The following is a 13,069-nucleotide window of genomic DNA, read 5'->3' as shown; positions in this document are numbered from 1 at the left end:
CGCTTCGGAAAGTAGATTCTACTGAGAAGAGCCGGCAAGAAACTCGACAGTTACTCTTTTTAGACTTCTGTAACTCAAAAGGATTCCTTATAGGATCACGTTGTCTGTCGAGAAAATCTATATGGTACTTTTCGTTGACCTAGAATCATGAAAGGCAGGTAGGTATAGTACGCGACAGGTCGAGATGGCAATCCGGGAGGGAACGCCCAGCACACCCGCACAGCCCCTGCGCTAACCCGGAGCGAGAAAGTAACATTACTGAAACGTGAAAAAACCTGACTTCTACCCGTGTTCAAAATGGCCGCCAAACAGAACAGCTGTTTTGAGGCCGCCATCTTTTATAGAGGTACTAGCTTATGCTCGCGACTTCGTCCGCGTGGACTACACAAATTTCAAACCCCTTACGGGTTGAATTTTCAAAAACCCTTTCTTAGCGGATGCCTACGTCATACTAATAGCTATCTGCATGCCAAATTTCAGCCCGATCCGTCCAATAGTTTGAGCTGTGCTTTGATAGATCAATCAGTCAGTCAGTCAGTCAGTGACCTTGTCCTTTTATATATTTAGATTTCAAAGTAAAGAATAAAGTAGTCATTGTGGCTAATTCCGTTGTACACAATCTCGAAACTAAACTAAAATGGCACGTCTAAATCTATTGCTATCCCTTTCATAATGTTTCTTGCGGAAAAGGATAGCACTAGATTTAGACCTGTTAATTTAGTTTAGTTTAGAGATTGTGTACTAGAGAATCGCCCCCAGTGCCATAGAAAGCTCTATTTTTACTTACTTTCAGTTCTTTTACGGATCTCCTCATGTCTGATTAGATCACGTAGAGAAACTCTGCACATAGCTCTCTCCATCGCCCGCTGAGTGACTCTGAGCTTTCTTATGAGGCCCACAGTTCCCACTTGTCGTCTGTCGGGCCCGGACTTAAAGCCGATGTTCCAGTGGCAAAACATTTTATATGAAGCTATGCGCAAGCTGTGATAGCCTAGTGGTTAGGACGTCCGCCTTCTAATCGGAGGTCGGGGGCTCGATCCCGGGCACGCACCTCAACTATTCGGAGTTATGTGCGTTTTAAGTAATTAAATATCACTTGCTTTAACGGTGAAGGAAACCTGCATGCCTGAGAGTTCTCCATAATGTTCTCAAAGGTGTGTGAAGTCTGCCAATCCGGCCATACTTGGCCAGCATATTAGACCATGGCCAAACCCTTCTCACTCTGAGAAAAGACCCGTGCTCTGTAGTGAGCCGGCGATGGGTTGATCATGATGATGATTCACACTTGTCGGAAATCGATTTTGTGTGAAAATGTACTGCCACTGGAACATCAAGCGACAAATGCATGACAAATTTAGAGCCTCAATAGCTCAACCGGTATAGGAGTGGACTCAAAACCGAAAGGTCGACGGTTCAAACCCCGCCTGTTGCACTATTGTCGTACCTACTCCTAGCACAAGCCTGACGCTTAATTGGAGAGGAAAGGGGAATATTAGTCATTTAATATGGCTAATATTCTTTTAAAAAAAAAAAAAAAAAATGACAAGTGGGAACGGGGTAAGGTAGAGCGCGCCTGCCTAGGAGGTGCCTATCCCCTCGTCTTTTGAAGGTACGCTGGACTGACGATTTCAAGAAGGTAGCGGGAAGTGGGTGGATGAGGAAGACGGAGGATCGTGTGTGGTGGCGTGCTCTTGGGAAGGCCTATGTCCAGCAGTGGACGCAAATAGGCTGATTGCTTGATTGATGTGTTAATTCAGCCATGTCATAATTTCAGCCAAATCCGTCCAGTAGTTTTTGTATGAAAAAGTAACAAACATACACACAAACATATAAACTTTCACCTTTATAATATTAGTGTGATTTTAAAATGGCTGTAACACACAGACAGACACACGGACTCGACAAAACTATGCATAAGAGCTCCAGCCGAGTTTCTTGCTGGTTCTTCTCGGTAGGAACGGCATTCCGAACCAATGGTAAATTAAAACTACCTGACTATTCATAAGCACTTGTAAAAAGTTTACATGAATAAAAAAACATTCTATTCTATTCCATTCCATGTTTTACTACGGAACCCCAAAATAAAAATCGGTTAAGTGTGAGTCGCACACTAAGGGTTCCGTACCTTCGTACAAGAATTAACACTCAAATTTTTTTAATTTTCATAGTGGCCATTTTGAAATTTTTATTATTCGCTGTTATAGCGGCAATAGAAATACACATTCTGTGAAAAATTCAACTCTCTACCTATTACAGTTCACGAGATACAGCACGCTGACAGACAGACAGACAGACAGACGGACGGACGAATGGACAACAAAGGCTTAGTAATAGGGTCTCATTAGCACCCTTCGGATACGGAACCCTGAAAAGGAAATAAAGTTCGTCCACTTAGAAATTTCTAATAACGAAAAGATTCATCCATTCATACTAATATTATAAATGCGAAAGTGTGTCTGTCTGTCTGTCTGCTAGCTTTTCACGACCCAAAGGTTTAACCGATTTTGATGAAATTCGGTACAGAGATAGCTTATATCCCGGGGAAGGACATAGGCTTAGACTTAGACTTTTTATCCCGGATAACGGACGGACTTTGTCAAAAATAACTTATTTCTGTGATTATTAAATAGAGGGTCTTTCAAAATACGTAAAATTCACGTCCTTTGTTATATATTTTAAGTGTAATAACCATTTTAAATTATCGATTAAACCACATCAAAATCATTGCGACGTCACATGCCAGAATTTCATACAAGCTAGAATACTAAGCGCGTGTTTTGACGTTTGATAAAAAGATACTGATTTGACTAGTAGTTAAAAACCTTAATAGAATCAAATCATTAGTTAGAAACCGTTTTCGCGGGATATTTAAATTATATTTTTGTTTTCGTTTTTTCTTGCACTATAATATTTATACAGGGTGTAACCAGAAAGCTAGCAAAAACTTAGCGTTATTAGAATAGAATAGAATAGATTTTTATTCAAATAAACTTTTACAAGTGCTTATGAATCGTCAACTAGTTTAATTTACCACTGGTTCGGAATGCCGTTCCTACCAAGAAGACTACCTAACACCTACCTATTGTTATACTACCTAAACACAATCCAATACCAATAACCATTTGCCTCATTTTTTAGTATTAGTGATTTAGTATTTTTCAAACCCGCAATGTATAGCGTGCAAAACTCGGCTCAGTGCCCCGCTTACGACGCGGCATTGACTCCGAGTGACCTACTAACGTAACGTTCGTTGACCTCTGGCGTCAGTCAGCCGTTTCATTTGCAATATATCGTGATAGAATTTTTGTATTTTTTATGATATTATATCAGTAATCATCAGTACCTCCACCATACAATCATCATCATCACCTGTCTTCGTTTTTGCCAGCGTTCTGGTTACACCCTGTATACATCAGTGGTTAACGTAGAACAGTTTTTAAAAACCTTTCAAATACCCTGTTGTAGTTTAAATTTTAAATTTCTAAGAGAACATACTTTACAAAGGTTTCATATAAACAGCAATTTACTTAAACTTTTTATTTTTAATAACCTGGTATACATTCGGTTAATTAATAATAATGTAATAAACTTTGTTATTAATAATAATGATTAAACAAACTTAATAGAACATAACATTATTTTGGTAGGTACTATAAAAATATAAAGATAAAAATATGTAGTTATCAGTTTACATGCTAGATGGCGTTATGAGATGATTACATCACGCGAGCAAAAAAACAACAACGCAATTTTAGGGTTCCGTACCCAAAAGCCTTCGCTGTCTATCTGTCTGTCAGTCTATCCGTCCGTCCGTCTGTCACAAGCTCTACAACTTGAGCCGTAATAGGAGTCAGTTGAAATTTATACAAAATACGTATTACAGTGCGCGGCAGAAAATAATGTACACGGCCTTTAGAATGACATTTCGGCTTTGTAGAGCGTTGTCTCTGTCACTCATACCTATATGACGTTTTGTCGGTCTCAAAGACAGAGACAATGTTCTACAAATCCGCTATCTCCTTCTAAAGGTCGATGTACATTATTTTTAGCCGCGTACTGTACTATATTCACTATCACGACACATAATATATTCGTTAAGTTAATCACACTAATATTATAAAGGCGAAAGTTCGTATGTGTGTGTGTATGTGTGTGTGCGCGAGTATGTGTATGTGTGTGTGCGTGAGGATGTGTGAGTTTTTCTCTTTCACGCAAAAACTACAGAATGGATTCGGCTGAAATTTTCAATGGAGAAAGCTTATACCCTGGTCCCTGACTTAACACATAGGCTACCTTTTATACCGGAAAATCAGAAGAAAAAAAGAGTTACCGCGGGATCAAAAACCTATATCCACGCGGACGAAGGCGCGGAGTAACATCTACTAGCAGTGGCGTGCAGCTCATAGAGGCATAAACGCACTGCTTACCCTCATTATAATAAGTCTATGCTTATTTTTCATTTTAACCTGCCGTAAAATAAGTTCATACCTAAATGCATACCCTGGCTTGAACTCCTGTGCACGCCACTGTCTACTAGTTATGTATTTGTTAATATCCTTTGTTAAGTTTCGCATTCCATAGCACAATCGTCAGAATCATGATCATTGTTTACACATTGATTTTGTCCAGCGCCTAAATTGTTGTTACCAGAACAATGGCCCTCTTTGTCTATCATAAGACTGTCATTTTCAGAATTAGGGCCACTATTATCAATTTCAACATTATCTTTTGAACATGTCCCATCTTTATCAATCTTAAGACCGTCATCTCCAGAATCTGATTCACTTTTATCAATTTCAACACTATCTTTGGAACCTGTCCCATCTTTATCAATCTTAAGACCGTCATCTCCAGAATCAGATTCACTTTTATCAATTTCAACACTATCTTTGGAACCTGTCCCATCTTTATTAATCTTAAGACCGTCATCTCCAGAATCAGATTCACTTTTATCAATTTCAACACTATCTTTGGAACCTTTCCCATCTTTATCAATCTTAAGACCGTCATCTCCAGAATCAGATTCACTTTTATCAATTTCAACACTATCTTTGGAACCTGTCCCATCTTTATCAATCTTAATACCGTCATCTGCAGAATCAGATTCACTTTTATCAATTTCAACACTATCTTTGGAACTTGTCCTAATTTTAATACCGTCATCTTCAGAATTAGATCCACTTTTATCAATTTCAACACTATCTTTGGAACCTGTTCCATCTTTATCAATCTTAAGACAGTCATCTTCAGAATTAGATCCACTTTTATCAATTTCAACAGTATCTTTGGAACTCATCCCATCTTTATCAATCTTAAGACATTCCCCGCCACATTCAGTGCCATCTTTTACAATCTGACGGCTAATATTTCCTGAATTAGGATCACCATCAATTCTAACACTGTCTTCGGAACCAGTCCCATCTTTATCAATCTCAAGACATTCCACTCCACGTTTAGAGTCACTCATTTCAATCTTAAAGCCACTTTTATCAATTTCAACACTATGTTTGGAACTTATGTCATCTTTATCAATCTTAAGACATTCCCCTTCACGTTTGGAGTCAATTCTTTCAATCTTAAAATTGTTATCTCCAAAACTGGAGCCACTTTCATTAAGACCACCTTTTTCAAACTTCATACCGGTAACTTCAGATTTAGGATCATCTTTATCGATTTTACTTTCGTTTGCAGGAATTTTAGATGCTGTATCAGCAGATTTAACGCCAATGTCAGGAAATAATGATGGCTTGGATGAAATACCAAACCTAAAACTCGTGTTAGTAGGTTTAGGCGTGGTATCAGAAGATTGAATGCCAAACTTTAATCCAGTGTTAGTAGGTTTAGACGTGGTAGCAGAATATTTACCAAAAATACTACCTCCGATGTTAGTAGGTTTAGGCGTGGTATCAGAAGATGTAGTACCAAAAATATTACATCCGTTGTTATTAGGTTTAGGCGTGGTAGCAGAAGATGTAGTACCAAAAATACTACCTCCGATGTTAGTAGGTTTAGGCGTGGTATCAGAAGATGTAGTACCAAAAATACTACATCCGTTGTTATTAGGCTTAGGCGTGGTAGCAGAAGATGTAGTACCAAAAATACTACCTCCGATGTTAGTAGGTTTAGGCGTGGTATCAGAAGATGTAGTACCAAAAATACTACATCCGGTGTTAGTAGGTTTAGGCGTGGTAGCAGAAGATGTAGTACCAAAAATACTACCTCCGATGTTAGTAGGTTTAGGCGTGGTATCAGAAGATGTAGTACCAAAAATACTACATCCGGTGTTAGTAGGTTTAGGCGTGGTATCAGAAGACGTAGTACCAAAAATACTAGACAAGGTGTTAGTAGGTTTAGGCGTGGTATCAGAAGATGTAGTACCAAAAATACTACACAAAGTGTTAGTAGGTTTAGGCGTGGTATCAGAAGATGTAGTACCAAAAATACTACATCCGGTGTTAGTAGATTTAGGCGTGGTATCAGAAGATGTAGTACCAAAAATACTAGACAAGGTGTTAGTAGGTTTAGGCGTGGTATCAGAAGATGTAGTACCAAAAATACTGCACAAAGTGTTAGTAGGTTTAGGCGTGGTATCAGAAGATGTAGTACCAAAAATACTACATCCGGTGTTAGTAGATTCAGGCGTGGTATCAGAAGATGTAGTACCAAAAATACTAGACAAAGTGTTAGTAGGTTTAGGCGTGGTATCAAACGATTTAGTGCTAGAAGAAAATAATCCCTTAGGATAAGGACCGAGTCCGGTACTAGTGGAATATAACGCATTACCAGGAGATTTAACTGGAGTATCAGAAGAATTTGATATCGTACCAAAAGTATTACATCGGGCTTTAGAAGAATTAGGTGCAGTACCAAAAGAATTAAATCCGTTATTAGAAGAATTTGTTGTAGCACCAAAAGCATTACATCCGGCCTCAGACGAATTAGGCGCGGTACCAAAAGAATTAAATCCGGTGTTAGAAGAATTTAACGCAGTGTTAGAAGAATTTGATGTAGCACCAAAAACATTACATCTGACCTTAAAAGAGTCAGGCACAGTACCAAAAGAACTAAATTCGGTATCAGAAGAATTAAACGCAGTATCAGAAGATTTAACCGCAGTATCAGAAGAATTTGTTGTAGCACCAAAAGTATTACATCCGGCATTGGAAGAATTAGACGCAGTACCAAAATAATGAAATCCGGTATTAGAAGAATTAAACGGAGTATTAGAAGAATTTGATGTAGCACCAAAAGCATTACATCCAGCCACAGAGGAATTAGGCGCGATACCAAAAGTATTAAATCCGACATTACAAGAACTAGGTGTAGTACCAAAACAAGGACCAGCATTTCCATAAGAATTATATGGTATACCGAATGTGTACCTGTTCATATTATTAGTGGGAAATTCAAGTTGAGAAACCGTATTAAAACCAAGATCTCTAGCGGCAAATGCTAAAGTATCACCGGCTTTGTTAAAAGCTTTTTTGGCTGCAATAAATGCAGATTTCATAGAAACGGTAGGGTCATTGAAAAAAACGCGGTGTTTGAAACCTTTATCCGCGTTTTCTATGCAGACTTGTGCGTCTTCAATGGTCTTATTATCATTTAAAAACATAAAAGTAGCTAATCCTGCTCGACTCATGCCATTACTTTTTTGGTATCTCGCAACTTCATATACCTTTGAAGCCATAGCGAATTGTTTTTTGGCATTATAGAAAGCTTTCTTTGAGTTATCGAACAGATTGTTGAGGAGCAAATATTCGTTCCCGTACATTATTTTACCCGAGAAATACAGGTATATTATGCTTATCGTAGTGTCAAATATAGAATTGGCGAGTTCCATAGACATTTTGGCACTCGGAAACGAATTTAACATTTCTTTGTTGAAACTGACAGGTGTGTTACAGAAATTGTTTGGAAACGATTGGTTTCGGTTAAACATGCATGTGTGAATTCTAGTGCCGCTTGTCAGACATATGTCCGTATCCACAAAAGGGCGGCATGCACAAGTACACGCATGCATGCATGCATGCGCGTAACAAGACATCGGGGCGTTACAATTCATATTAAATCTACACTGTTGTATGCATGGGTGCGTGCACGGCATGCATGCAAGTTTGCGCGTGTTTTGGCAGGGATACTGACTGGTCTGTCCGAAGCCGGAAGTGGCACCGATGCCGCCGCCGAAGAGACTAGGCGCGCTGGTTGTTGCTGGTTGGCCGAACGCTGAAACAAACATACAAATGACCATACTGATATCATAATTATTATTTTTAGGGTTCCGTACCTCAAAAAAGGAAACCATATCCGACGAAGTGTGTAGGGGAGGTAAATTGGGCGGAATAGAAATATACCCGGATACGGAATAATCTACCACCTTACAAAGATTAGAGGAAAAAAAAAATAATTTTACTTACTTGATCTATCTACCTAGTAAAGAATAGAAGCTAGCCGTCGACTCCCTTGTAATGTATATGAGGTGTTATAAATGAAATTTGCTAGATGTTAGGCAAAATTGTTTTTAATGTAACTTTTACCGGGGTCGCTTAATACATAGTGATGGCTAATAATGCTTAGTTATTCTAGCTTAATGCCAAGACTTAATTTAGATACATTAGAATGCCTTAGGTAGATAGTACATAAAATCTATGTTTTAAATTTAAGATGCCATTGGCATGGAATAGACAATGACACAGTAAAATTCATAAAATTGTTTCAAAATAAAAGCTCAGTAGTAAAGACAGGGTTCTTACTGTACACATACACTAAGAAGGTTCACTAAACTGTTCCAGGATACAAACATTTGCTTACTTGTAGGTGCGAAGACTGCAATGTAGCTGGACGGCATCGGCCAAGCTCCCAAAACTCGATTTAACTTGATTCTTCACAACCGAAATGTTTCATTACAAAGATTTTCACCAAGTCTTATCCATAGAAATTAAGTTGCCAACGTGAATGTGCAAAAGAAATAAATACGAAAACCGAAAACTAAAAACGGAAACGCAAACGGAAACGCAAACGGAAACCCTGCAACAAAGAAAAACAAGATTATAATTGGTGCTGTGTGAAAATTTCGACACGTGGAATTTTCCCGATCAAACACAACTCACCTATTGAACTCCTGGCCACCAATGGTTTTCAGGAGTCCACCCACAACCCATTTTCCTCATTTATTTGGGAAGGTAAAATAACTGGAACTGAAAGGGAAATCATGAGATTAGGATTTTCTCTAACCAAACCGCCATTTTGTCGAATCCACATTACTTGATTTTTCACTCACCATAATTGATGAAACATTGAAATACGTTAGGATGACTAAATTTATAACAATTGTATTTTCCCAGGCGAAGCCATGGGCGAAAAAGAGTGAGATTTTCCTGGAACGAAAAAATTCGTCTTCACATGTTGACTCCAGAAAAATTCTAAATCTCACCAATCGGTGTTGCCAGACGCAACCCGAGTGTGGCCGCTCTCATTTAGTTTGATCATGAAGCCAATTCATTTTGAATATTTGCGGAACCTAAGGATATATTATAAGAACCGTTTTGTTAATGACTTAACAATAAACAAATGATATTATGGTTTTATTTAATTATTTTGTTTTATTTTTACGACAATTGACAACGAAGCAAACGCCATCTATTGTGGCTCGAATGAACTCTGAACATCGACCCACGCGTAGTTCTGCACCTTGATGCTAGGTGGCACCAACATACTTTGAACAAAATAGATTTTAATTAAAAGCGAAACGCTAATTAGTAGTTCAAAATTTACAACGTCACAATACTTCCCCTCCTACGAAAAGGTTCAACAGGTTGAACCACGCTGCCCTCAGCGTCATCCAACAACTACTAACAATTTGCCTGAAACAAACAAACAAAAAAAACACAGAAGTTACGCGTGAACGCACATCTACTACTAACAAGGAAAATTGTCTAACAAAATAAATATACTGAAAACAGTGTAAGGTTTTATACATTATACTTAACTACACAACCCTAACTTCTAAAAAGAATATATACAAAAAAAACTTCATGGTGTCTAAGACACTTGAGTGGAAACATCTTGGCATCATTCTTCAGCTGACTGATAGAATGCGTCTAGGCCTACGGTGGTTCACTCTTTTAAACTACCATCGTAATATTTGTTACTCAACAAATACGGAAAAACTGGTTGTGAACGGGTCCATCTGATATGGCAACCGTTCTCTATCCCATTCGGAAAAATAAAACCGAATCAAAATCGGAATATGAGAAAAAAAACGAAATAACTCTCCTAGAAAATAGATCTCGGAACAGAATCGGAAAAAATAACAGAAATGATCCATTATCTAGAAGGAAAACGAAAACAAAACACAAAACCCCCCCCTTTTCGTTATCCCCAAAGTACGATATTTGCATTTTTACTTTCTCAACCGGTTGGTCTACCACAAGCATTCCAATCATCACATATTCATCCCTACATACATCCACTACATTCCTCCTCAACTGAACCATGGTAATGTAACTGTTAACTCAGAACATCACTACACTCATTCAAATTCCTAATTGAATATTGATAACTTAAATATTCAAACAGTTTAGACCAAACTAAGTAATGGCAAATATCTACTTCTTAATATCCTTAATATGCCAAGTGCCTATTGGGTGGTTGTCAGCTACTCTAACTAGTTCGTAAACCAAAGGTGACAAAACCTTGACAACCCTGCACTTTTCATACTTAGGTGCCAGCTTAGCTGTGAAAAAATTTGTAGCGTCGCTTTGTGGATAGGTCTTTTTCCACACTATATCCCCAACAGAATAGCTTGCAGACCTACGCCTTAAGTTGTAATGCGTTGCATACTCTGCATGAGCCTGAAACAAATTTCTCCTAACCTGACCAAATATGTCCTCCAAAGTTCCAAACTTTCCTGCGTATTCCTCCCTTGGAATTCCGGCCTCGTACTCCTTATCCGTGTCCTTATAGAAGGAACCATTTAAAACCGGTTCTCTAGCGTGGACAAGGAAGAACGGGGAGAATCCAGTGGATTCATTAACCGCACTGTTTATGGCGAACTGGACCTTGTACAGGTTTTCGTCCCAGGACCTGTGGTTATCTTTCACAAAAGCGGCTACAGCAGTCATAACAACCTTATTGTACCTCTCAACAAGGTTAACTTGCGGAGTGTACAGTGGTGTGTAGTGTAATTTCGGAATATTATAACGCTTAATGAGATTACGGAATTCAGATCCTGTAAATTGGGACCCATTGTCCACAATCACAGTCTCTGGAACACTATGGTTCAAAAATACAAAATTCTCTAGCGCTTTAACAACAGCGGCACCTGTGGCACGCCGTAACGGAAACAACATTGTATATTTCGAAAAACAACACGTCACCACAAAAAGAAATGTAAATCCTGATTTAGACCTAGGCAAAGGTCCGACTAAATCAGCCGAAATGACCTGAAAAGGTCTCTCGCAGACTTTAGGCTTCCCTAGCAGACCTGGAGTGGCTGATGTCGTGTGTTTATACGCAGAGCAAGTATCACAATTCTTAACGTACTCAACCACGTCCTTATACATACCACGCCAAAAATATCTGAGGGATAATCTGCGATGAGTTTTGAACACACCAAAATGACCTGCAGTTGCATCTGCATGGTTTTGTTGCATAATTCTAAGGATGTCGTTCTTGTGGACTACCTCTTTCCAGTCGAACTCACTGAGAAGCTGGTATTTACATTTACTGTAACGATATAGTTTATCGTTCAAAATACTAAAATTCGGAAAATTTGCTGGATTGATTTTACAGCCATTAAATGTTTTGTCATACCAGTCATCTACCAAAACTTGTTGACTAGAGTTATCATTACGATCACCAACTACATCTACGTGTATGAGTCTCGACAAGGTATCCGGAACTACATTATCACAACCCTTCCTATGTTCGATAACAAAATTATACTGTGATAATCTACAACCCCATCTGGCGAGTCGTCCTGAGGGATTTTCTAAATTTAAGAACCACTTTAGGGATGCATGGTCTGTGATAATTGTGACTGGCTTGGAACCAAAATAAGCCTGAAATTTCTCCACTGCAAAAATCACTGCTAGAGCCTCGCGTTCCGTCGCGCTGTAATTCCTTTCGTTTTTATTTAGGCTCCTACTGACATACGCAATGGGATGATCGCAACCATCGGTTTCTTGCGTCAGCATACCGCCAACACCATATGCAGAAGCATCACAATGTATTTTGAATGGTTTTTCAAAATTCGGTACCGCAAGAACAGGTGCGGTTACCAACGCATTCTTCAATGTATTAAATGCTACCTCTGCCTGTTCGCTCCACTCAAATTTAGGTGCGTTCTTTCCTTTACTCGTTAGTCTATTGAGTGGTGCAGCGATGGTTGAAAAATTCCTAATAAAGCGCCTGTACCAAGAACAAGTGCCTAGGAAAATCTTTACCTCCTGTGCAGTTTTTGGGGTCGGAAAGTTCAAAACTGCGGCAACTTTTCCAGGATCTGTGCGTAAACCAAATTCATCCACTATATACCCTAAATATTTCAAAGAGTTTCTAAAAAAATTACATTTTTCAAAATTTATGGATAGTTGAGCCATTTTTAGTTTATCCAGAACTCTGTTTAATAAAATTAAATGGGTTTCAAAATCAGCAGAACAAATAACAATATCATCTATATAACAAAATACTATTCCATTTTCAATATCACTACAAAAATTTTGATTAAATAACTGGTCCATTAACCTCTGCTGTCGTGCTGGTGCACCGCATAGGCCAAACGGCATGACTTTAAATTTGAATAACCCTCTACCAGGAACTGTAAAACTGGTTTTTTCCTGAGAGTCGTCAGCTAACGGAATTTGCCAGAAACTTGAACTTAAATCAATCGATGATAAAAACCTTGCCTCTTTCAAGCTATCTAGAATTGTGGAATGTACGGTATTGAGTATGAATCCCCCTTTGTCACTGAATTTAATTTCCTGCAATCTAGGCAAAATCTCCAGTCTCCATTTGCCTTTTTCACTAAAATTGCTGGGTTATTCCAAGGGCTTTCACTCGGAGTAACTAC

General features: G+C 38.6%; 1 protein-coding gene across 3 annotated transcripts in view; it reads right to left on the bottom strand.

Moving 5' to 3' along the window:
* The window catches only part of Nup98-96 (nuclear pore complex protein Nup98-96), an 83,090-nt gene that overhangs the window by 54,693 nt on the left and 15,328 nt on the right, over positions 1-13,069 (bottom strand). For all 3 annotated transcript variants that reach the window (XM_069508336.1, XM_069508338.1, XM_069508337.1), the window contains exon 8: positions 8,146-8,226. In XM_069508336.1, coding sequence (XP_069364437.1) covers positions 8,146-8,226 — 81 coding nt within the window. The remainder of the gene's footprint in view (positions 1-8,145; positions 8,227-13,069) is intronic.

The sequence above is a fragment of the Maniola hyperantus genome, chromosome 28, assembly GCF_902806685.2.
Source record: "Maniola hyperantus chromosome 28, iAphHyp1.2, whole genome shotgun sequence".
Lineage (NCBI taxonomy): Eukaryota > Metazoa > Arthropoda > Insecta > Lepidoptera > Nymphalidae > Maniola > Maniola hyperantus.
This window is presented reverse-complemented; position numbering and strand designations above follow the sequence as displayed.